General features: G+C 37.0%; 3 protein-coding genes across 3 annotated transcripts in view; 1 reads left to right on the plus strand and 2 right to left on the minus strand.

Annotated features, from left to right (window-relative positions):
- Positions 1–619: 619 nt before the first annotated feature.
- Positions 620–5,289, minus strand: LOC131425972 (uncharacterized). Its single transcript, XM_058588312.1, has 2 exons — positions 5,161–5,289; positions 620–5,043 (listed from the first exon to the last, which is right to left on the minus strand). Exon 2 carries the CDS (start codon positions 5,022–5,024, stop codon positions 795–797), a length of 4,230 nt encoding a protein of 1,409 aa, XP_058444295.1. The 5' UTR covers positions 5,025–5,043; positions 5,161–5,289; the 3' UTR covers positions 620–794.
- Positions 5,290–10,344: 5,055 nt separating this feature from the next.
- LOC131425973 (uncharacterized) lies at positions 10,345–15,253 on the minus strand. Its single transcript, XM_058588313.1, has 2 exons — positions 14,925–15,253; positions 10,345–14,789 (listed from the first exon to the last, which is right to left on the minus strand). Exon 2 carries the CDS (start codon positions 14,770–14,772, stop codon positions 10,618–10,620), a length of 4,155 nt encoding a protein of 1,384 aa, XP_058444296.1. The 5' UTR covers positions 14,773–14,789; positions 14,925–15,253; the 3' UTR covers positions 10,345–10,617.
- Positions 15,254–17,322: 2,069 nt separating this feature from the next.
- LOC131425974 (uncharacterized) overlaps positions 17,323–24,144 on the plus strand; it is a 41,241-nt gene continuing 34,419 nt past the window's right edge. Inside the window, exon 1 of the mRNA XM_058588318.1 lies at positions 17,323–17,341. The gene's annotated coding sequence lies outside the window, so the exon portion shown is untranslated. The remainder of the gene's footprint in view (positions 17,342–24,144) is intronic.

Consider the following 24,144-nt stretch of genomic DNA (forward strand, 5'->3'; position numbering starts at 1 on the left):
TGAAGCTAGCCTAACAAATGATTCTTCAGAAGATGAAGTTGTGGGAAATGAAGAATCCGTACCTGTACAATCAACAACACCAATCCTAGAGAGAGGTCGACGAATGATTCAACTTCCAGCCCGGTTCAAGCCCTACTGGATTGACTTCCAATAAAGTAACAGCTAGATGTATTCAATCCGAAGTTTCATTCCGGGAGTTTTCGGATACAACAATTGGCGAATCTTGTATCCGAAAACTCCCGGAATTAAACTTCGGATTGAATACTTCTAGCTGTTACTTTATTGGAAGTCAATCAAAGAATGAATAAAATAAGATTCATGTCAGCTGTCATATGATCGTTGGTTGCTATGATCCAACATGAACCAAATCCATCAGACCAGAAGTGGATGATGAATGGTTCAGTTGCTAGTACATTCATGAACCAAGAAGCGCATGAAGGATATTCACTCTAATTCGGTTCATTCGTTTTCCAAGCACTGATGGCTGGTGCTACGACCCATCTGACACTAAGAATCTTTCCAGACCAGGCTCGAACATACTGGCTTGTAAGACCCGGGACGATGTTCGCCATAACCCTTCCAAATTTGATTGACGTATGGGCATTACAAAGAAAAACGCTTTTCTTACATTCGAGATTTAAATTGTTTTAAATCCCAGGAATATTTTAAACTTTATTTTCAATATTTTTTCTGTACTAGATGGATGACGTCGGTTTTTTCTAAAATGGTGTGGTTTTCCTTACTCGGTACATATTCGCTTAATAATATTTTTTTGTACAAGAAAATCCGTTCGTTTAAAACTTGAACGTATTCACAAATGTTCGCAAAACCTTTTTTTGTTCAGTTAGTTTAGAGTGAACACTTGGTAAACGTCCTAGGCTTTCCTGCATCCTTCTTTCTCTTGCTTTATTAAATTCATCGTACGAATTTTTGTAATCCCACAAAATTATTTCGTAGCTTCCTTGGTTCCCGCGCCTGGCAGTCAGTCCCTTGGCCTGGTACTCTTCAATGGTAAAGAACTCGGTAAATGATTGAATCACGTGCACTCCCCCGTTTCTTTCTACGATTTCACTGGATTTGTAGTCAACTCCTGAAGCCATTTCCCACTCTACCACAGTCACAATTCCTTCACCACCGATCTCATCAATAATCTGTTGCTTCTCTTCATTGGGTGTATTTTTGCACAGAAGGCGAAGCCGACTGAATTGCTTTCCGTATTCGTTTTCGAAACATTTCAATAGGTTTCCCCAACCGAAAACTATTATAACCGAACGATGGGAATCGATAAACTTGCGAGCGCTGTTGAAAATTTTATCTAACCACTCATGAAAGTCCTTCGTTGAATAAAAATCTGCTTCCTTGTCGAATCGAAGTTTCGAGCAACCGAAAACCGAGGGCATTTTAGTCCATTCCCTGATGTCGCAAAACTGTTCGAGGTAATTAATTTGATCTTTGTGAAAATTTTCTCCAAATACCCCGAATACGAAAGGGATGTCGCTAAGTGCTGTGATCAAATTCAAACCAGGTAATTCCATCATCAAAAATCCATAATTAATTTTATCTCCGGTTTTCGGTGAAGTTTGCGATTTCTCATTAGCTAAATAGTGGAATGTCTTATAATAACTGTTCTGACGCTCCCATTTGTGATTTTTGTACACTCTTCCAGCATCGTGAATCATGTCAACCAAATGTGTATTGAACAACTTCCGATTTGTGAAGGATTTTTCCTTATTGTCATCTGAAATCCATTTAAATTCACCTGGCAGTGACAAAAATGTCTTCCAACTAGCATTTTCTGGAAACTCGGACGATTCAATATACTTATATATACAATTTTTGATGGCGGTTTCCTCCGTTGAACCGATTGTTAAATTCCATATTTTAGTTAGAATTTTATCGAGTCCTGGCAATATGATAACCAAATGTTGGTAGTAGGAAGTATAATTCCGAAACACATTTTTATCATCAATCAATAGCACGGAATTATCTAAGGATCCTGTCATTAGTCTCTCAGATGGATTCTCCGCGAATCCCGGTGAAAGAATACGTGTGCCATTTAATAGCAGGATACCAACGTAACTAAAATCCACTTCAGTACTATAGCTAATACTTTTTTCGACATCCAAAATAGCAAAAACTCGATTCAGGTCAGTTCGACTTTTTTCTCTTTGATATTCGTTGCAGCAAAGCACACGCACTGAGTGCCCCGTCAAAGCCATCAAAATCGCGATTATTCGAATAATCAACGTTTTGCCTTCTCCCGGAGGAATCTCCGAAAAACGTTTTGAGACTCCCATTTTTGGATCGTCTACTCCTAGCATCCTCAGAATGCACAAAATCTGGGAACCGTGCAGTCCGTGATCTTCTGCCAGATTCGGGAATTCTACCATTTTAGGTGTTGAAGTAAACCACAAAGCTGCGATTCCAGCAAGGATTTTCGGGAGCTCGACCTGCTTAAATTGAGCATCCCAAGAATTAAAATGACGCATGTTTGTTGCTTTTAATTTCTTTACTATTTGAGCGACTCTGCTTTCCATTTCCAAAGACATGCTCTGCTGAAACTGTTCTGAATATTGATGAAATGCTTCCCGAATCGCTTTCTTATCATTGAAACTATTAATCTTATCGAATTCGGCAAACGCCAAATTTAAATCAGGTTCGATTTCAGTCCAGGTATTAATTCGAAGCTCAAAATCGCTTGTAGATTTACTTTCATTGACAATTTTAACTATTGCTTCAGTATAAGCAGTGAAAAAACTGTCAGAAGAATCGTTTTCCAGTTGTTTTCGGATATTCTTCGAACTCAGCATACATTTTTGAAACATTAATATCAAAGTTGTTGTGGTCGTCAACTGATCAGATTCAGACAATTCAAGTCCAGATGACCACTGCTTTCGATTCAACTGTTGCAAGATTAGAGATAAGTACGCTTTTGCGATGAGAATCTCGTGGTGTTTTGGAATCTCTGCTTCGTTATAAACCAATTGTAGCATTTGACTGAACTTCAACGGATCTATCACACGGAATGTGTCCAGGAATTGTTCATTGGTCACCGGCTCGATCAATTTTAACAGAACAATTCCTTGCATCTCAACTCCGGGAATTGATCTGATAATCCAATCAAATGACACAGCATCAAGTTGAAGCAGCAAAACGTTATATGCTTGATAAAATCTCAGAAACTGTTCCACTTCCACATTTTTTTCTGAAGCCAACAGAACGACATCGAGCAATTCTTCCGATATTTCTTTCATTGCTGGAAGATTAATTTTAGCAGGAAACATTGCAATTATATCCCTCTTGTGACTCCAAAATTCTGTGAAAATTCGGACCATTTCGCAGAATCGATTCGTAGTCGGAGAGTCAAGCGAAATTTCTGCCATTAGTAAATGAAGTTGTTTTTGCAATATTTTCCCGTCGACCACCGAATTGCCATCCTCGTCCTTCTCCCCAAATTCAACAGTACAAGCAATGAAGTCCGCCAAAGCATGGCTCACGAGTCGAACGAACTCCAATTGATCTTGGTTTGCTTCTTGAATTAAAGCAAGATATTTCCCAAGAACATTTCCATAAGCTGCCAGTTGGTTTCTGTGCAAAATCGACGAAAGTGCGTCATCGAATAGACAATACCAAATGAAGGATTCCTGCATGGTTTGACTGGGATCAATCACTAGATCATCGCTACCGGAACATGCGGAAAGCCTCGGTTCATATTCGAATGGTTCACAGCCGGCGTTTGAACCAGGTTCAAAATACTTTAGTAGATTGAAAATGAAAAAATATTGGCGCTCCAAACACTTCCGTGAGTTACCCTCAATTTTCCACGTGATCTTGTTTGTCGGATGCCAACCGGTTCGGGCGTCAATTTGAATAAGATCTGAATGTTGGGTGTTACAGACTTTGACAATTTTTCCTATGAGGTCCTTGATACTTTTACACAAAAGAACAACGGATGGATTGATCAACGGTTTCGTTCGACTGAATTCGCTGATATCAAAACCATTCACTTTAGCAGTGAAGCGACTTGCCAAGTTTTCCAAAGGTTTCTGGAAATTTACACCTTCCAGAACGTTTCCCACATCTGAAAGTACACCAACGTCACTGCCACTGATTAAAAAGATTCTTTCGAGGGGAACGTTTTCCAAATGAACCGATAAATATTTTGGAGAATGTTCCAGTAAATATTTTCTATGGACATCTTTTGCTGTTGACAGAATTTCCTTCAGAGCTTCGAGCAACTCCGACAAATGCTCTTCCGGAGGAGTCGCAAGGCATGGAAAAAGATCACACCTTCTTTCCAAAGCACATTCTACGTCATACAGTTTGGTTGCTGCGTTGTTGAGGTGCACGGAAAACGAACTACTTTTCATAATTTTTTCACACAAACACTGAAATCCTGACAGCTGGCAACCCTCGTCATGTTCGAAAATTCTCCTCAATAGAATACAGTCCATTGCGAAGTGACGATCGACTGCCGATTTCGCTCCCTCCCATTTGAGAGTATTCATGAGTTCCGTCCGAAGGTGATCCCGTTCCGAAAGAAGTTCGTCGAAATATACTTCCTCAAATCGGATCTGCTGCAGAAGTACTTGCTTCGCCTGTTCAAAATCCCACGTTTCATCCAACAGTTCCGGTTTCTCGATCGTCACTCTCGCCAGCAGATCATCATCGACCAACATCAGACGGCCTTCACTGTGCAGTTTTATTTCAAAGGTTTCCACTGTAAAACGGGCGGAAAAGTTGAGTTCACTGATTTTTCCGCCGGTTGGCTTTTTCTTCTTGATGAATTCGTTTCCAAGCGATGATCGAAATTTTCGCACTTCTTTTAAAGTTAAATTGTAAGATCGACAGACACTTGTTTCATTCTCATTCCCATCATCGGTCAGACTCAGGCTTTGAAGACTCTTTGCAGTTGTTTCAATCCGCATCGATATTTGATTCATTTCCATTTCTCGTTGTTTATGCGGTTCGGGAACGCATTCCGACCTTGTTTCATTCGCTTCGTTGTTCCGCACCGGCTCCATTACTAGGAAGTTTCTGGCTCTTAAATTGAATTTGAAATTTTGTTTTAAATGTTAAGCCGTTGTAAATGGTTTTTTGATTATTAGGTCTTGATCGAAATCGGAAGCTATTCTAAGTTCTGCTTCGAGTTATACTTACCTTTCTGAAATAAATCCTGACTCGAACGGAATTTGCAAGCAGTCAAAAATTGATTCTTCCGGTCGGTCTTTTTTGCGATAACTCGTCAGCTGATTGTTGCCAGGTCATTTTCTCAAAAATCTGTGACCAAACAGTAAACAATCTGTGCAGAGTCTGTGCGCGTTTCATTCGGGTGAGCAGAACAAAGGTCTCGCCACTCCCAAGTAACATTTTTAATATTAATAAATACTTGTAGCTGTCTTCAATGCTACATAATAAATCTTGCAATAAATCTTTAAACTCCACAAAAGCCTACTGAAAACCTCTATAAGAGCATGTTCCTGCCAAGTGGACCATTCTTCATAAGGTTTATAAATCAAAATGAAGAATCAGCATAAACCTGCTTTAAAACTCCAAATTCAAGAAAATTTTGAAACCAGCTTTACGATCAACATTAAATTTATTTGGATGGAATGAATTCCGCTATAAATAAACTGTCGTTTTGATAATATTTTTCTTGACTATGTGTGTGTCATGTCTACTTTGAATGCAATCAGTAAGAATATATTAGACTTTTTTACGAGTTTTAAGCTTTTTCCGAGCGTAAAAACTTCATGCGCTTTTATTTTTATCGTGAATGTAAGGATAAAAATAAGAATTACTAAGAATAACTAATCGCCTTGAAATAAATGCGGTTTTTGCGAAAGTCTTCATGATTTATGAAAATTATTTTTTGAGCTTCATCGTCATTTTTGTATAAAACTATTTCGTGGCGTTAAAACTTGTGCATACATGCTGAAAACGAATCATGAAAGTCCATCATATTCCCTCGTTTTTGCATTTCGAAATTTATTTGATGTCAATAAATGCTACGGTATAGAACATCATAATGGCGGCCATGAAATTTCCTTTAATGCAAATTACACTTAACCTAAGAAGCAATAAATCAAATAGCCTACAACTAATGTGTCATAAATGTACTTTAAAACTCTCAAATTTGCTCTGAGTGAAATTGTCATTCAATGAACACGCACACACACAAAACTAGATTTATGAAAGAATTTAACGGACAATAATGTTTTAAAGAAAATGCTTGAAAGCAATATTAAGAGTTTTTGCATGGTTTTATTCTAGTACAAATTGTTTTATTTTTAGTTCTGTTGTTAGTGTAGGTAAAGGGTTTTATAGGAGCTTTGAAAACTATGATATTACTGGTTGAAAAAGAGACTTATTATAGTTGTCATAAAACAGGTAGTGATTGAAAAATCAATTACAAAACTCCTATAAATTATAATCAAAACCATAAGGCATTCGAATTGTTACTTGGGCTTCCTACCACTTTGTCGGATATTCATTTTCCCCTTGGCAAATTGAGGAATTTTTGGGGTTCACTGTCAGACTGTGATAAATTTCAGAAATCTGTGCCATTTTTCAAATTTGTGCAGAAAGTTGAAAATCTGATAAACCCAAATTAATCTGTGAACCTGGCATCACTGATTGTTTCCAAACTTCAGTCAGAGATGCCATTTATACAGATTTATCTGTATTATACTGATTTTTACATGCTCATACATTCATACAAGTTTTTATACAGATTTCCTTAATTTAATACAGATTTAAACAGATCTCACAAAAAGTTAGAATAAAAAAATTGAACTATCAGAGCTATCTTTTAGTATTTGATTCCGGTGACGAGATAAAAGTCCATCAACCAACGGACGAATCACAAATTAATATGAAAATCTGTTATGAAATCCGTTTATATTATAGTTTGAAACCAATTTGAACTGATATTCAAGGAAGTAATGGCATCATGAAACTTTACTGTCAAACTGCGAGTTGACGTTGCATTTTGGGCGTTGAAATTCCATATCAAATCATGAAGTCAACAATTTCAAACTAGATAAATATATGGAAATACAATTCAATTGTTGTGGATAAAAAAATTTAAAAAAAAACTATGAAATTTCGTCGTTGAATATTGTTGTGAGCGCAGCAATGACTGATTGAATCTACCATCCTACAACCACAATCTATTTGAATAGCATCTTTTGGCATCATTTTGTTGTAAGAATTCCATTTTATTAGTGAAAACAGATTAATACAGATTTTTTTACAAAGCAATACAGATTTTCTATCAAAATATTTGACATCTCTGACTTCAGTGAAGCTCCAACCAGGGATGCCAGGTTCACATTATAATCTGTGTTTCACAGATGTTCAACTTTCTGCACGCTGCCAAAAAAAACCCAACGGTAGAGTTGAATTTACCTAACATTAAGTAATCACGATTGATTTTTTTGTGTTGGGTGAAAAGTACCTTAATAGAGGAGTATTTTTTACTCAACAGTTGAATTTATTCAAGAAAGCTACAGTTGGGTGAAAATTTTTTGTGTGTTGCATCACAATATTTTGGTAAGCAACAGAAAAGTAACAACTGTTAATAATCAAAGTGACATTTCATACGATTTTTTTTAATATAATTATGCACGATAATCTGTCGTTATTTGTAGCGTAAGTATCCTTGTACTGTAACGTTAATAATTTTAATTAATTTATTCTGTTTTTTTTTGTCGCGAATACGGCTTGCTTTATTTAAATTTACCCTCTGAGAGGGTGATAAGTTTTTGTTCGTGGATATCTCCTGTTATATCTAATGAATCAACATAATTCTTGCTACATGACATCGGAAATATGATCACAATTTTATGATAAAATTTTCAGTTGTGTGGTATATTCTCAAATAGTTCAAAATTAAACTTTTCTGAAATGTTTGGTATAAACGAGTATCAAAGAAGATAATTCATAAGGCGCGTTTGCCTTTCTCGTATTTTTAAAGCTCATAGCTCAGTGATCCGTAGAAGGATTTATATAATCTAACTACCAATAGAATCATTTTCAACTTGAATGTTTATTGCAACAACATTTAAGTTTTTCAATAGTACACTATTGAAAATCCTGTTTGATTTAACCCATGACAGCACCAGCCAATCAGAACGCGAGATGTCTGCATCTATACAAGAGCATCCATATAAAAGTGGAGTGGTTCATTTTTCCTAGCATTTGCTGAACAAATGTTCCCGAAACAAGACACACGAGAGCAACATCGAGGACCTGTCGTTTCACTGTTTTCCGTTCTGCGTACAGGAAAGGAATTCTAGCAAAGGGGCTGTCCATACACCGCTGCCAGTAGCAGGTATAAAATGAAATATGATGTGAGATATAGCGTCATTCAAGTTAAAGCAGCTACTCGGAACGTACGAGACACCGTCAGCACGATGGCACCGTAAACCGGTAGAAAGGCAGATTTGTACCGTCACTAACACATTGAATTACGAACGGCAATGCGAAAGCGAAAGTGATGATGTTGAACATATCTTTATACTAGTATGGGGTCGTGTGAAAATATGCCATGCGAAACAGGGTTGCCATATATACAGGTTAATCTGTATTATTATTATTATTATTATTATTATTATTATTATTATTATTATTATTATTATTATTATTATTATTATTATTATTATTATTATTATTACTATCATTATTATTATTATAACGACTCTTGCATACCGAATATCGTCGATACATTTCAGACCAGGCCATTGAAATTGTCTCGCAATGAAATTTCGAGAAGAATCAGATATATTAGCAAATTAAAAAGGAATTATTTCAAGTTTGGAATATATAGTTGTAGAATAGAAGCTGTATAATGTAACTAATCTATACTTTAATGTAGGTGCATCGCTTCAAACTCTATTAGTGAAAAAGAGGAAAGCTTGCACAATTCATACAATAATTCAACTAACTGATATTCGGAAAAGTTATGGGAGCGTGTCAGTTTTTCCGTATTCACGTCATCCAGTTATGTCTCTGACATTACCCACCCGCATTTTTATTTTGAGACAATGGAAAATATTGAGATTCAATCAACCGTCTCGACAGGTCAAGAAAACAGCTCCTGTAGCTTAAACCAGCAGCCCCAGCAGTGCAAAGGTAAGCCAATAATAATAATAATCACTCGAGAAAAAATCTTTACGTTAAAAACACCCAAATTGATCGCCCTTTCGGTTGAGTAGTTTGAACCCAATCAGTACTATCCTGTTCAAACGCAGTTTCTCAAAAATAAGTACTCTCGATTTTACCGAAAATTACCTTCCTGCATGAACGTTGGCAAATAGGTGAAAAAACTTAATTTGGAGTTTTTTTGGCAATGTGTGCGCAGATTTGAAAAATGGCACAGATTTCTGAAAATGATCACAGATTTTTGAAACCGATCACAATTTAGCACCAAAAAGTACAGAGCGGTTGGAAATAGTGAGACCTTGTTTTTTTTTTGTTCATCAAAATGATTCCGAAAAACTCGGACTCAAGTTATCAAACCAATTGGATTGATGGTATTGACAATACTTTGGATTGACAATAATATCGTCACGTGTAAGGGCCGCCATAAAAATAGCAGCATATAGAATTTTAATGTCGATTATTTCATTTCGGATTTGCATTTCATTGAAAGAAACTATCCGGATGCTGTACGGGATTCATTCCTGCCTTTCAGAAGGACCAAATTGTGGAACTCACTACGATATTAAGCCCTGTTCGGAACATTTTTCTCGAACGATTTGTTGTACAGCAGCACATATTTTGTTCTCTTCCTCAGAACACGTTCTGATTGGCTGGTGTTGACATGGGTCAAATGAGACAGGTTTTCAATAGTGTACTATTGAAATACTTCAATGCTTTTTCTATACACGTTTAAGTTGAAAAATTTCGATTCTATTGGTAGGGAGATTATATAAATCCTTTCACAGATCACTGAGCTATGAGCTTTCAAAATATGAGAAAGGCAAACGCGCCTTATGGATTATCCCCTTTGATACTCGTTTATACCAAACATTTCAGAAAAGTTTAATTTTGAATTATTTGAGATTATGTCACAAAACTGATAATTTTATCATAAAATTGTGATCATATTTCCGATGGCGTGTAGCAAAAATTATGTTGATTCGTTAGTTACAACAAGAGATATTCACGATCAAAAACTTATCACTCTCTCAGAGGGTAAATTTTGAGAAGGCACCCCATAGTAAAGTAAGTTGTATTCACGACAAAAAAACGGATAGATGTTCTAGATTGAATCGGTTATAAATTTAGAATTCATTTCTTCTTTTTACTGTTACTATGTCATAAAAAAGCAAGTATAAATACATCGTTTACCTTCATGTTGGAAACTATTTATTGAAGCCATTAAAAATAACATAAAAATTGGTAAATTTTGTACATTTCACATACTAATTTTGCTGCATTATTGCTTCTTTTAGATAGCAACTTAGGTTTCGGCTCTGGTTTCAACGCAATCCTCCGGTTGTAGTAGAATAATCGCCAAAAATCAGCTGAGCAAAAATGGTACAATTACTTTCTGTTTCCCAACGGAGGTAATCATTTCGTCTTGAAAAACTTGAATCGTTTTTCGTTTGTTTAAAACTTGAACACATCCACCATCGATCGCAAAACCGCGTTCTGTTCGGTAAGCTTAGAGTGAACTCTTGGCAGCTTCCTTAACCTGTTCTGGCTTACCCTCGTTCTACTCGTGTTACATTCATTGTAGGAACTTTTACAAAAACCAGACGTTGCTGTGGTAACTATCAACTCATAACTTCCTTTGTTGCCACGCCGGGCTGTCAGTTTCTTGATACGATTCTCCTCCGTCACGTAGGCGGAGAAAAACGTTTGAATCACGTGCACTCCCCCGGATTTTTCCACGGTCCTACTGGATTGGTGGTCCAGACCCGGAACCATTTCCCAGTGTACCAGGGTAACGGTTTCGGCCACGCCTACCTCGTTCAGAACTCGCTGCTTTTCGACGTTGGGCGTACTTTCGGAGAGAATGTTTACTTGACTGAGTCGATTGCCGTATATGTTTTCGAACTCGGTTAGGCGCTGTTTGTCGACGAAAACTATCAAAACCGACCGATGAGCCTTGACTGCCGTTTTTGCTCTACGGAAAATTTTATCCATCCAGTCGAATTTATTGTCCAGACAACAGAAATTAGTATCCTTGTCAAATAGAAGCTTCGAATCACCGAACACCGACGGCATTTTCGTCCATTGTTTGATGTTGCCAGTCTGTTCGAGGTAAGACTTCTCCGCTTGGTCGAAAGTGGTCCCGAATACCCCAAAAACGAGTGGAAAGTCGCTGAGTACTGCTGAGGGATCTAAAGAAGGTAATTTGATTGTCAGATATCCATAATTGATTCTATCTCCGAATACCGGAGATGCGGCCGGTCGATCCTCGGTTGCTAGATACTTGAATACCTCGTAATACGAGCATCCATTGTCACGTAAGTCCTTTCTGTGCACTTTGCCAGCAGCCTGGATCATCTCAGTGAGATGCGTTTCGAACCAACTTTCGGTTGTGTAGGATATTTTCTCATCGTCTTCCGACAGCAATTGAAACTGAACTGGTTTTATCAAAAATTTCTTCCAACGATCCTTCTCTGGAAACTCTGACGACTGAACATACTCATAAATACGGTCTTTGATGGAGTCAGCACCAGTCGTTTCCACCGTTAAGCTCCATATTTTGGCTTGAATTATGTCAAGTCCAGGTAATACTAAAGAAAGCGAGTTCTGATATGCCACATGATTGTAAAAACAGCGGAAAATATTTGCATCATCTATCAAAAGTACGGAACTGTCCAAATTCCCTGTCAGAATTCGTTTCGCAGATGCCGAATACTCATTCGAATCTTCGGCGAATCCCGACAAATAAACGCGTTTACCATTGAACAGTACGGGACTGGACCCGATTAGGTTCTTAACGGTGCTGTAGCTGATGCTTTCGTGAATATCCAAATCGGCAAAAACTCGATTCAGGTCAACACGATTCCTTTCCGTTTGAAATTCGTTACAACAAAGTACTCGTACCGAGTGCCCGGTTAGTGCCAGCAAAACCGCGATCAGTCGAACGATCATCGTTTTTCCTTCTCCCGGTGGAATCTCCGAAAAATGTTTACACACTCCCGTTTCTGGATCATCAACGCTGAGCAGTCGCATGATGCTCAAGATCTGATAACTGTGCAGTTCAGGGGACTGTTCCACATCCGGATCGAAGTGCTCAAAAGTGAAGGTACACCACAGGGCAGAGATCGCAGCGAGAATTTTCGGTAGCTGGTCTTGTTTGAACTGAGCACACCAACAGCTGAAATGAAGCATTTTTGTGGCTTTCAATTTCCGTACAATTAGAGCGACTCTGGACTCCTCTGCCATCGACATGTACTGCTGGTACCGCTCCGAGAACTTCTGCAGTGCGTCTCGAAGCAATTGCTGATTGGGTAGCTTGTTCAAATCGTCACATTTTTTCAACGATTTGCTGAAATCTTTTTCGGTTTCAGTCCACGTTTGACTGAGTTCCTTTCTATAGATTTGAAGCTCAAATTCATTTGACGATCTACTATTTCTAACGCTGTCGGTTAGTGAGTTTTCATTTGCTGGGAAAAAATAATATTTCAGTTCTTCCTGAAGATCTAACAGCCGTTTCGTGAGTGTTAAAATTAAAGCAGTTGTTGTTGTAATCTGTTCGGATTCAGACAGACCGAGTCCCGATATCCACCTGTCCCGAACCAACTGTTGCAAAATAAGCGACAGGTGTTCCATCACGATGAGCCACACCTGGTGCTTTGGAATGGCGGCATCACGGTGTAAAATTTGTAAAATCGGAACGAACTTCGGCGGATCCAACACACGAAATATTCCCACATCTTTTTCGTCGTCCACTGGCTCGATCAGCTTCAGTAGGGTGATTGCTTGCATCTCGACACCGGGAATTGATTCGATGAGCCATTCAAACGGCACGGCCGCAAGTTTGAGGACATAATCATTGTAAACATAAAAAAAATCTAAAAATTCGTCTGCTTCCGCATCTGTCTTCGAAACCCACAGAACGATGTCCAACAAAGTTTTCTGGATATCGCTCATCTCTGGAGCGTCGATTTTAGCAGGAATCGTAGCTATTATGTTTCTCCTGTGATTCCAAAATGTGGTGAAAATTTTAACCATTTCGCAGAATCCAAATTTAGTCGAAGAGTCGAATGATATTTCCGGTATAAGCAGTTGGATTTGCTTTTGCAGTATTTTACTGTCGATCTCCAAATCGATCGCCTCGACGGTACAAGCGATGAAGTCCGCCAAAGCATGGCTCACGACTCGAACGAATTCCAGCTGATCCCGTTTGGCTTCGTGAATTAAAGAAACATATTTTTGAAAAATATTTTCATATTTCATCAGCCGGTTTCCGGGCGCAATCGACAGTAGAGCATCATCCAACAGACAGTACCAAATGAATGATTCCGGTTGGGTTTGACTGGAATCAATCACTAGGCTGTCGTTTTCGCAGCCCACAAAAAACCTTGGTTTGTGTTCGAACGATAACCAGTCGACGTTTGAACCAGGCTCAAAATGTTTCAGGAGTTTGAAAAGAAAATAATATTGACGCTCCCAACATTTGCTCGAGTTACCTTCGATATTCCACGCTATCTCGTGTGCCGGTTGCCAACCCGTGCCGGTGTCAGTTTGAACCAGATCCGAATATGTCATGCCTGAGTTTGACACAATTTCTCGTAGCAGCCCTTTCAGGCTTTTGCACAGAAGAATAAAAGTTGGATTGATTAGTGATTTCTCCAGGCTAAAATCATTGATAACAAAATCATTCACATTAGCAGTGAAGCGACATGCCAAGTTCTCCAAAGGTTTCCGAAAATCTACCCCATCCAGAATGTGTCCCACATCGGTAAGAATCCCAACATCACCGCTGCTTGCCAACATAATTTTTTCGGGTGAAACACTTCCCAAACGACCCGATAAATATTCGGGAGCTTGTTCCTGTAAACGCTTTCTATGAACATCACTGGCTGTTGACAGCATCCGCTCCAGAGCCTCAGGGAACTCCGACCAATCCGTTTTATGTGGAGCTCCGATGCAGGGAAGAAGTTCACCCCTTCTTTTCAGAAAACATTCGACGTCATACAGTTTAGCGGCGGCGTTGGTGAGCTGCGCTGAAAATGTCTGATTTTTTACAATTTCTTCACACACATACTGATAATCCGGTCGCTCGCAATCGTGCATCTTTTCTAACATTTTCCTCAACGAAATACAGTCCATAGCGAAGCGACGGTCGGTTGCCGATTTCATTCCCACATCTTCGAGAGTACTGATGAATTCCCCGCGTAGTTGGTTTCGTTTCAAAGGAAGACCATCGAAAAACACCTCCTCAATCCGGATCTGCTCCAGCAGAACTTTTTTCGCCTGTTCAAAATCGCACGTTTCATCCAACGAATCTGGCTTCACGATCGTCACCCTCGCCAGCAGATCGTCATCGACCAACATCAGACGGCCTTCACTGTGTAGTTTTATGTCCAATGCTTCCAGCGTTAAACGGGCAGAAAAGTTTAGATCACTGATTTTCCCACCGGTCTGTATTTTCTTCTTGATGAATTCGTTACCGACAGAAGATCGAAGTTTTCGCACCTGATTCAGCGTTAAATCAGCAGATCGCAAAACGCTTGCCTGATGATCCTCAGTCATCTCCTTCTTGTCTGGCTCCATCGAATTGTGCTTGTTGGAATCCAGAACCATTGCAGAACAGTTTTCGGCTGAAATTTAATTCGAAATTTGGTTGTAAACAACATGCTACTGCAGATAGTGGTGACGATTTTATCGAGCAATCGTTCGTAAATCGTAAACTATTTCAAAAATTTACTGTTTCGAATAGCCGTTTAATTACCTACCTTGACGTTTAAAAAAAAACTTTATTTTCGATGCATTCGAACTAAACTGCACTCCGTTGTTGGGTAGTTTCTTTCTCCAATGTTTTGTGCTGACTCCTTAGCTGACCGTTACTGACTCCTAACCTCGTCACTTTCTATTGTTGAAAAAAGCTCACAATCCGCAACCGACAGCATAAATATCTCTCGTCCGGTTTGTTTACCTGTTGCGCTACTGGAGCACACGATGTAACGCACACTGATGCATAGTGTGTATGTACACTGAAAATCAAGCTTACCTCTTCTATAAGCTACCCAAAATTAGCTCGTTATCTACTCAAACTTTGACTTGATCTTAAAAAATGAGTGGCGTTCTTTGCCATGGCATAAAACTTTGGGTTAACTCACATATACCTAAATATTGAAGTCATCACTCGTTACCTAAAATTGGAGAGATGCACTTTAGTTGGTTTTGGGTAGGTTTTGACCCAAAATTAGGTAGCGGCTGGTACGAGTGTACACTCTTACCAGCCGCTACCTAATTTTGGGTCAAAACCTACCCAAAATCAACTAAAGTGCATCTCCCCAATTTTGGGTAACGAGTGATGACCTCAAGATTTAGGTAACTGTAAGTTTAGTACAAATGTTATTTTACGTTTCGCATTCAGCTCATCAGTGCATTAGCAGATTATGTTGACTGCTAATGCCACCTCGCGGATCAACATAATCCGCTAAGCAGACGTAAAGTCATTGCTATTTACAACGCACTTATTTACACCGAAGTGCTATGTCTATCCTGACGTCCCAGGCGAAAACGAATTCACGACTTTATGGCCGCAAACATATTTTAGTCATTTTGGTTTTGGTACCTCGTGGGTACCGATTTGTGCAGAAGTGTGCAGATGTTGATCCGCGAGGTGGCATTAGCAGTCAACATAATCTGCTAATGCACTGATGAGCTGAATGCGAAACGTAAAATAATCAAAACAGTCATGTGCACTTCTGCACAAATCGGTACCCACGAGGTACCAAAACCAAAATGACAAATGTTATGCCATAACAATGTAAGCTACCCATTTTTACCCATCAACTCAAAGTTTGAGTAGATAACGACCTAATTTTGGGTAGCTTATAGAAGAGCTCGACAATGAGTGATTTCTCCTCAAAAAATAGGTAGAAATGATTTTCAGTGTAAGTATCTGCTTACACGCAGAGTTGCCATGTTATTTTTTTTTTCAAAAATCTAACTCTGACTGTCTAGAACAGAGATGCCAGGTATTCTCATAGAAAATCCGTATTCTTTGTATAAAAAATCTGTATTAATCTGTATTCACTAATGAAATGAAATTCTTCCAACAAAATGATGATAAAAGATGTTATTCCAATAGATTGTGGTTGTAAGATGGTAGATTCAATCAGTCAATTCAACGACGAAGTTTCATAGTTTTTTTTTATCCACAATTGAATTGCAATTCCATATATTTATATAGTTTTAAATTGATGACTTTTTAATTTGACATGAAATTTCAACGCCCAATATGCAACGTCAAGTCGGTTCATGCAACTCTCAATTTGACAGTAAAGTTTCATGAAGCCATTACTTCCTTGAATAAAGTACTGTCTCTGATCGTATCTTTTTCCAAAAAATCATCTTTTCTGTTAGTTTTTCATTCATTTGGCTTCTCTAATATATGTTTTCACTCAGTCATTGAAAAAAATTGAATAGCATTTCAAATTGGTTTCAAATTATAATATAAATGGATTTCACAGATTTTCATATTAATTTGTGATTTGTCCGTTGATTGATAGACTTTTATATCGTCACTGCAATCAAATACTAAAAGATAGCTCAGACAGAAAAGTTAAATTTGTTCTTTCTTACTTTTTGAGACATCTGTATAAATCTGTATAAAATTTAGAAAATCTGTATAAAATCTGTACTCTGTATTAAATCTGTATGCGTATGTAAAAATCTGTATGATACAGATAAATCTGTATAAATGGCATCTCTGGTCTAGAATATGATTGTTCTAAACCATTTTCTCCCTTCAACATCAACAAAGATCTCTGTTCAATGTGAATAAATATTTTGGTCTTGCCAAACGAAAAAAATAATTGTTCCAGCTGATTTTATTGTTGAAATAATTCATCAATATATTGCGTATCAACAAAAGCAGAGTTTATTTTATTGGCAATATCTATGTTGATTCAATTCTGCTTTATCTTTATGTTAAGAACAAAATTTATTCATTTTATCTGATGTCTTATTTGTGTAATGATACAACAAAGTTTATTGTTCAAAAGAACCGTATCAGTTCTATTTCTTATAAACCAGAACTGTTTTTTCAATCGTGAATGAACAGAAAAGTGTTTTACGCGTTTCAAAATGAAAAATTCCATCTGCTTATATATTTTTCATCGGGCTATTCATCAATCCAAGCGTAAGTATTGATAGTTAATAATATTAGAAACTGCAATAACAAGTTTTCTTAACAACATATATTTGATGCAGGTCAAGGGGCAAATCACTCTAAACTCTAGACAATCTCATACTAAAAAACTCATGTCATTCCAAAATAATTTTCTCTAAGCTCATTTAATCCCAACTAGTCTAGATAAGTTTGGGTAATTTAAAACTAATCCAACCTACACGCAGAGAAAAAAATTGCAAATATAACCGAATTTGGGTTTCACGCAACTATTTTTTTAGTTAAAATAGTGACAAAAGAAAATCTGGTTTGATTTAGAAAACATTGCTGCTTGAAACTACAAAATATAATAATCAATTTTACTCAGTGGGTTAGTTTGTTTCAAACGGCATTTTGATAAAAATCTCGAATATTTTGCTTATGCGTTCCTGTCAATTTCTTGACAAACAATTTCACAGTGAATTCAATTTGAAAAATTCGTTATGAATGAACGAACTTTCGATAAAGTTAAGAATTGTTGCGCTTTAAATTCACAAACATTTTAGTTGAATAAATTACCTTAAATTTAGCTATTTCAACTAACGCTTTTCTTCGTCTTCAGAATAAAATGATTTCTTTCAAACTAATAATTTACAAGGTAGTTTTAGATATTACTTTTATTTATATTTGTATTCGTTTTAAAACTCCTGAAAAAAACAATTATTTTAAATTTTGGAATGTTTTAAGACGTTTCGTCATTGCCGTTGCTAGATGGTCGATTCACATACCACAATTCGGTTCGATGCTCTATCAGTCCGGCCAAAATAAAGATCCTCAATCAAATAATTTATGTAAAAAAATGTGTTATGCAATGATATACAAATTTCTAAAAGATTCCTAATTATCAATACGTACAATTGAATTGTTGAAAACCTCCTAGGAAATGAAAGAATGCTTTGGTTTATGCGCGCGAGAAAAAATTGCTCTGGTTTATATGAAAAATAAAACTAATATGGTCCATTTAAATAGTAAACTTAGTTGTATCATTACACAAATAAGATCATAGATCAATTGAACCAATTTTTTTCTTGATATAAAGGTATAGCAGGATTGAGTCAACAAGGACATTGCCGATAGCATTAACTAAACTTTGGTTGACATACAATAAATAGTTAGTTTATTTCAACAATAAACTTAGCCTGAACAAATATATTTTTCGTTTGATTGAACCAAAGTTTTGATTCAAATAAAACAAAGATCATTGTTTTTGTTGAAGGGAAATATTGGTTTGTAACAATTATATTCTAGCTTGAAATGAATATAAATCAAATTTTAAAAACTACTAACTGTTTTGTTATTTTAAACATACTCAATTTCTCTGAGTGTAGTTTTGCCAAATCTTGTTTGAAGTGTATCTGTCATTCGAGCTCCCACACGCTTAAAAATAGTTACTCAAAAATGAGAGTAACTCCGAAGTTACTCAAATTTGAGTTCTTCCACTGGAAACGATATTTGGGTAAAATCTACTCATTTACTGAGTAATACTTTATTTGTACATGTACCACAAATAGAGTAACTATCACTCAAATTTTGAGTGAGATTTTATTTCACATATACCAAGTTTGCAAAAATTAAAAATTTAAATTTGTAATAAAATATTAAATAATTAAACTCAATACTATATCGAGTGGTGGTCGCTTGGGGTAGGAGTCAAACTCTGAGTAACTTTTTTTAAGCGTGCACGCAGAGATACCATTTATACAGATATATCTGTATTATACAGACTTTTACATGCGCATACAGATTTAATACAGAGTACAGTTTTTATACAGATTTCTCAAATTAAATACAGATTTATACAGATACCACAAAAAGTAAGAAAGAAATAATGAAACTTTTCCGTCTGAGCGTGTTTGATTGCCCATATTAAAATGAAATTTTTTTCGTGCAGCTGTTTAATGATGAACGCTGAAATACATTTGTATCATAATTTGAAACCAATTTTAACTGATGTTCTAGGAAATCATGGCGTCATGAAACTTTATTGTCAGACTGACTTGACGTTGCGTATTGGGCGTTTGAATTCCATGTTTGAATTCCAAGTCATCATTTTCAAACGAAAAAAGAATATGGATTTACATTTCAATTGTGGTTGATAACAAAAACAATTAAATTTCGTCGTTGAATGTTCTTGTCAGTGCGGCAAGGACTTACGATATAAAATAATGCTCCTTGCATCTGCCATTCTATAACAATAATCTAATGGAATAACATCTTTAAACATCATTTTATTTCCAAAATTTCCTTTCATTAGTGAATACAGATAAATACAGATTTTTTATACAAAGCAATAAAAATTTTCTATGAATATATCTGGCATCTCTGCTCCCACGTTTACAGCTTCTTATGTCAAAAAAATGCTTTTCCAGATCTCGGCTAAACTTCTCTAATCCCATTCTAATCCAGCGAGATCCCTGCTAAACTTGTTTACTCCCGGTAAAACTTGTTTGAATTCAGACAAAGTTTAGAGTGATTTGCCCCTTGATGCAGGTTATCTCTGTCTTCACCGGAAGGGCACCGGGAAAGGGTACTGAATCATTGGATACTATAAAAAGTAATATTGAATTGATTGTGGTATGTAATTCAAAGCACTATAAATATTACCTTTTTTCCAAAATTAATTCATTTTAAACTGATTTTACAAGTTAAATTCACTTTGAAATTGTTTATCAAGAGATTGACAGCAACGCACGAGTAAAATATTTGTTGGCATTATCAAAACATTTATAGAAACAAACTAATCCACTGAGCAAAATCAAATGCCTAGTTTTGTTGTTTCAAGCAACAATATTTGCTATATTAAACCAATTCTTCTTTTGTCACTATTTCAACAAAATAAATCGTTACGTGAAACCCAGATTTAGTTACATTTACAGTATTTTTCTCTGCGTGTACAAGGAAATTTGACCGGGCTTCATTTTTCGTGAGCAAAAACAAGATCTCACCACTTATCGTCTAGAGGTCAAAAGCGTAAAGATTTGGTCAGATCTGACGAAAACTAATTGAATTTGTAAAATCTAGCATAATTTATAAAATCTGGCAAAAGATCTGGTTAGTTAGAATGTCCGGCGAAGCGAGGAAAATCTGGCGTTTGCCAGATAAATTTGGAAACCTGGCAACGCTGTTTACACGACAAAAGATTGCGTGCAAGCAAAGACATCATATTACCAAGATATTTAGTTTTCACATTTTACTCGAAACTCGTACATCCACGAAGGCGAGAAAAATGTCAGATTCGGCGCACACTCAGGCATAAGATGTGTAGAATTATAGAATATACAATATATAATAATCTATCTATATACACACACTTAATTTCCTTTACCGAACTCAGCAATATTTTTACCGACTTTTACACAGCTGAACGTCCCGCAATCAGATCAGTAATTTATTTATTGACGAACGTTCAGTGAAGTTGAAGTTTGTTCGAGCTGTCATTTTTAACCATACTGATCAGTAATTCGTGATGAGGAATCGGTAAATGTTATACTGTTTGGCCAGCACGGAAAGATTCTAAAACAACCGATTAGTTCAGTAATTCCTAATGTTTGAAATTTCAGAAAACCAAAAACAAAATAATTAAACTTCGAATGCATTTTACTATTTAATTGAAAATATATGTTATTTTTATATGAATTCCAAACTTCGTCGGAAATATTACCCAGTTGTGTAGTTAGCATTCGGATTCCAAATATTGTATTTATTATGAACAAATAAAACATTTTATCTGTAGAGTGGCTTGCATTTTCATGGAACCAAAGTGCTTGAGGAGCATCGCCTGTCGCTGATGCAAGAGCCGGATATTTAGAAACGAGAGCCTGTGCTGGACACCTGCGGAAAAGCACCAGAATTATAATCACTTTAATCATCATTGTGTTCAACTTATAATTATAATCCATAATTAACTCGAAGATAATCGCTTAACACGAATAACCAATAACGAAGCATCTAGACATTAAATTGAAATGGATTGACTCCATTTTACTCAATTTGATCAAATTCAACTAAAAAACAATATGGCGTGCTGACAATGGGATTCGTTATTATTTACCGAACGATCCGGTAAAAACTGATAAACTGCTGATCGTTCAGTACTATTGCTGTCAAATCTACCGATTTATTTCAAAGTGAAAACTGTTTGGTACAAAATTACCAAGTTTCCAGTATACGTACTTTAGACAGCCGAATTTCAGTAAAAAGCTAAGCGGAATACGTCAATTTATGTAAGCATAGCGGATAAATCGGTAAATTCGATTAAAGTGATGATTTTTTTCGTAAAAACATTACCGAACTGAAAATCCGCAAAGAAGTGTGTACATAAAAATGCAGAGATCATTTTTTGTAATCGCATCACTTAAGAACGGATTTAACTGATTCTTTTTTTGTTCGATCAGTTTTTACTCCCTCCGGGTTCGTACATCAAAAACGTTAGGAAAACTTGCCGGAAAAGTGTGAAAAATCCATAAAGTTGTTTTGTATGGACAATGGAATTTTCCGTTGAACGTGTCGCCAATGCTTGCTAGATCATCGATAGGTATTTGACGCATAACGAGTTGCATAAGTGTTTGACCGTCGAAAGAAAGAGTACTAGATCGTTGAAGAAATTGTTTGGCGCGCAACGAGTTGTTTTGTTTGGATATTCCACATGCATACTTGATCGCACTGCAGCACGTTCGTCGTTATCATCAATCGACATCCTCGTCGCCAAGTTAACTATTATGACCAAGAGGGAATTGAGGACTCAGAATGGATTTAAATAACGAATATTGTTTGCGATTACGGTTTTATTCACGTGTTATTCAGTTGTTGTTTTTTTTATACACTGATCAAAATGCTACTGTCAGAAGGACAGGAAATGCAAGGCAGATAATATCAAGGTTTATACATTTTCTTAGGTTGGTTGTACAAGATGATGGTTGTTAGGGTGAATCGATAACAATATCCTATTTTTACAAATTAAACGATTACTAAACATTCGGTTCATTTGTTTTTGAATCAGAATCCAGCAGAATCCAGAAGCAATTTTCCCTTTAAAAGGAAGAATATAGCTTTAGTTTTTGTTTAAAATTCTAACACTTACTTTGAAGATAGTACTTTATTTTAATAAAACGTTTTCACTAGTTTATTTAAAACCTGAATTTAAGTAAAACCCTTTGAATATTATTTATTTGATCAAACAGGTCACGTTCATATGTAATCGGCGGTTTACTCATTCTCCTTGATTTATCACATTGATTGTACGATGGTTGCCGAATAGTTCCGCACCCAATTATCAACTCGTAGCTGCCTTTGTTCCCTTGCCTGGCAGTTAATCCCATGATCTGATGCTCCTCACAGTCATCTCGAGAGAAAAATGTTTGTATCACGTGCACGCCTCCTGATTTTTCCACGGTCGAACTAGGCTTGTAGTCAAGTCCCACAATCTTCTTTCTGGTTACCAAGGTGACCATTTTTTCAGTGCCTATTTCGTCGATAATTCGCTGCTTGTCGGTATCGGGAGTACCATCGGAGAGAACGTTAAGATGGGTCAATCTGTAGCTGCACGTTTGTTTGAATGTATGCAAATCGGAGTCCCCCCAGAACACTATTATAACCGAACGAAGAGAAGCTACAACTTTGCGTGTGGTTTCGAATGTTTTCTCAATCCAGTTCAAACGACAGAAATCAACTTCTTTGTCGAATTGAAGCTTCGAGCAACCGAACACTGAAGGCATTTCCGTAAATTTAAAGATGTTACCAACCATGCGGAGGGACGATTTATCTGCTTCATTGTAAGTCCTTCCAAACACGCCGCATACAAGTGAGAAATCCTTGATTGCGGTTACGAAGCTCGATTTAGATTGTTTTATCATCAAATATCCATAATTGATTCTATCACCGGTTATCGTTGAAGCGTGCGATTCCTTCTCTGCCAAGTACTTGAATACGTTGCCATACCCACTTAAATGTACCATACTCTCATTTCTGTGCACACGTCCAGCAACGTTTATCATTTCGGTTAAATGCATTTTGAACAACTTTCGATTCGTGTAGGATCTGTATTTGGTGCTTGCAAGGGAACGATCGTGAATTTGATCTAACAGGCGGTATTCATCCGGATTGGCCAAAAACTTCTCCCAACGATCTTTCTCTGCAAACTCGGACGATTGAATGTATTCCAAAATGCAATTATTTATGAATTCAGCAGCGTTTTTCCGGGTAGTTTTGGTGGTTAAGTTCCATACTTTTGCTTGAATATTGTCTAGTCCGGGCAGTATCAAAGCTGTTGAGGTGTCATATACACTTTGCCAGTCAAGAAAATCTACGTCGTCAAGCAACAGCACCGAGTTATCTAGGTTCCCGGTCAGTAGTCGTCTAGCGGATGCCGGGAACTTTGCCGAATCATCTGCGAATCCCGTCGCAACGATACGGTTGCCATTCAAAAGAACCGGTTTATCATAGTTAAAATCAAAAACTGTGCTGAAACTAACACTTTCCTGAACATTCAAAATGGCGACAATTGGATTCATTTCCGCACGATCTCTTCGAATAAGTTCCTCGTTGCCGCAAACGATGCGCACTGAGTGACCCGTCAAAGCCAGCAAAATTGCGATCAATCGAACAACCAAAGTCTTTCCTTGTCCCGGTGAAATCTTCGTAAATTGATTGTACACGTGTGACTCATCGACGCATAATAGGCTCAAAATGCACCAAACTTGAAAACGATGAAGTTTCGGAAATTGTTGCCCATCATTGTGAAAAGTAAACGTAAACCACAAAGCTGCGATTCCAGCGAG

Source organism: Malaya genurostris, chromosome 1, assembly GCF_030247185.1.
Source record: "Malaya genurostris strain Urasoe2022 chromosome 1, Malgen_1.1, whole genome shotgun sequence".
Lineage (NCBI taxonomy): Eukaryota > Metazoa > Arthropoda > Insecta > Diptera > Culicidae > Malaya > Malaya genurostris.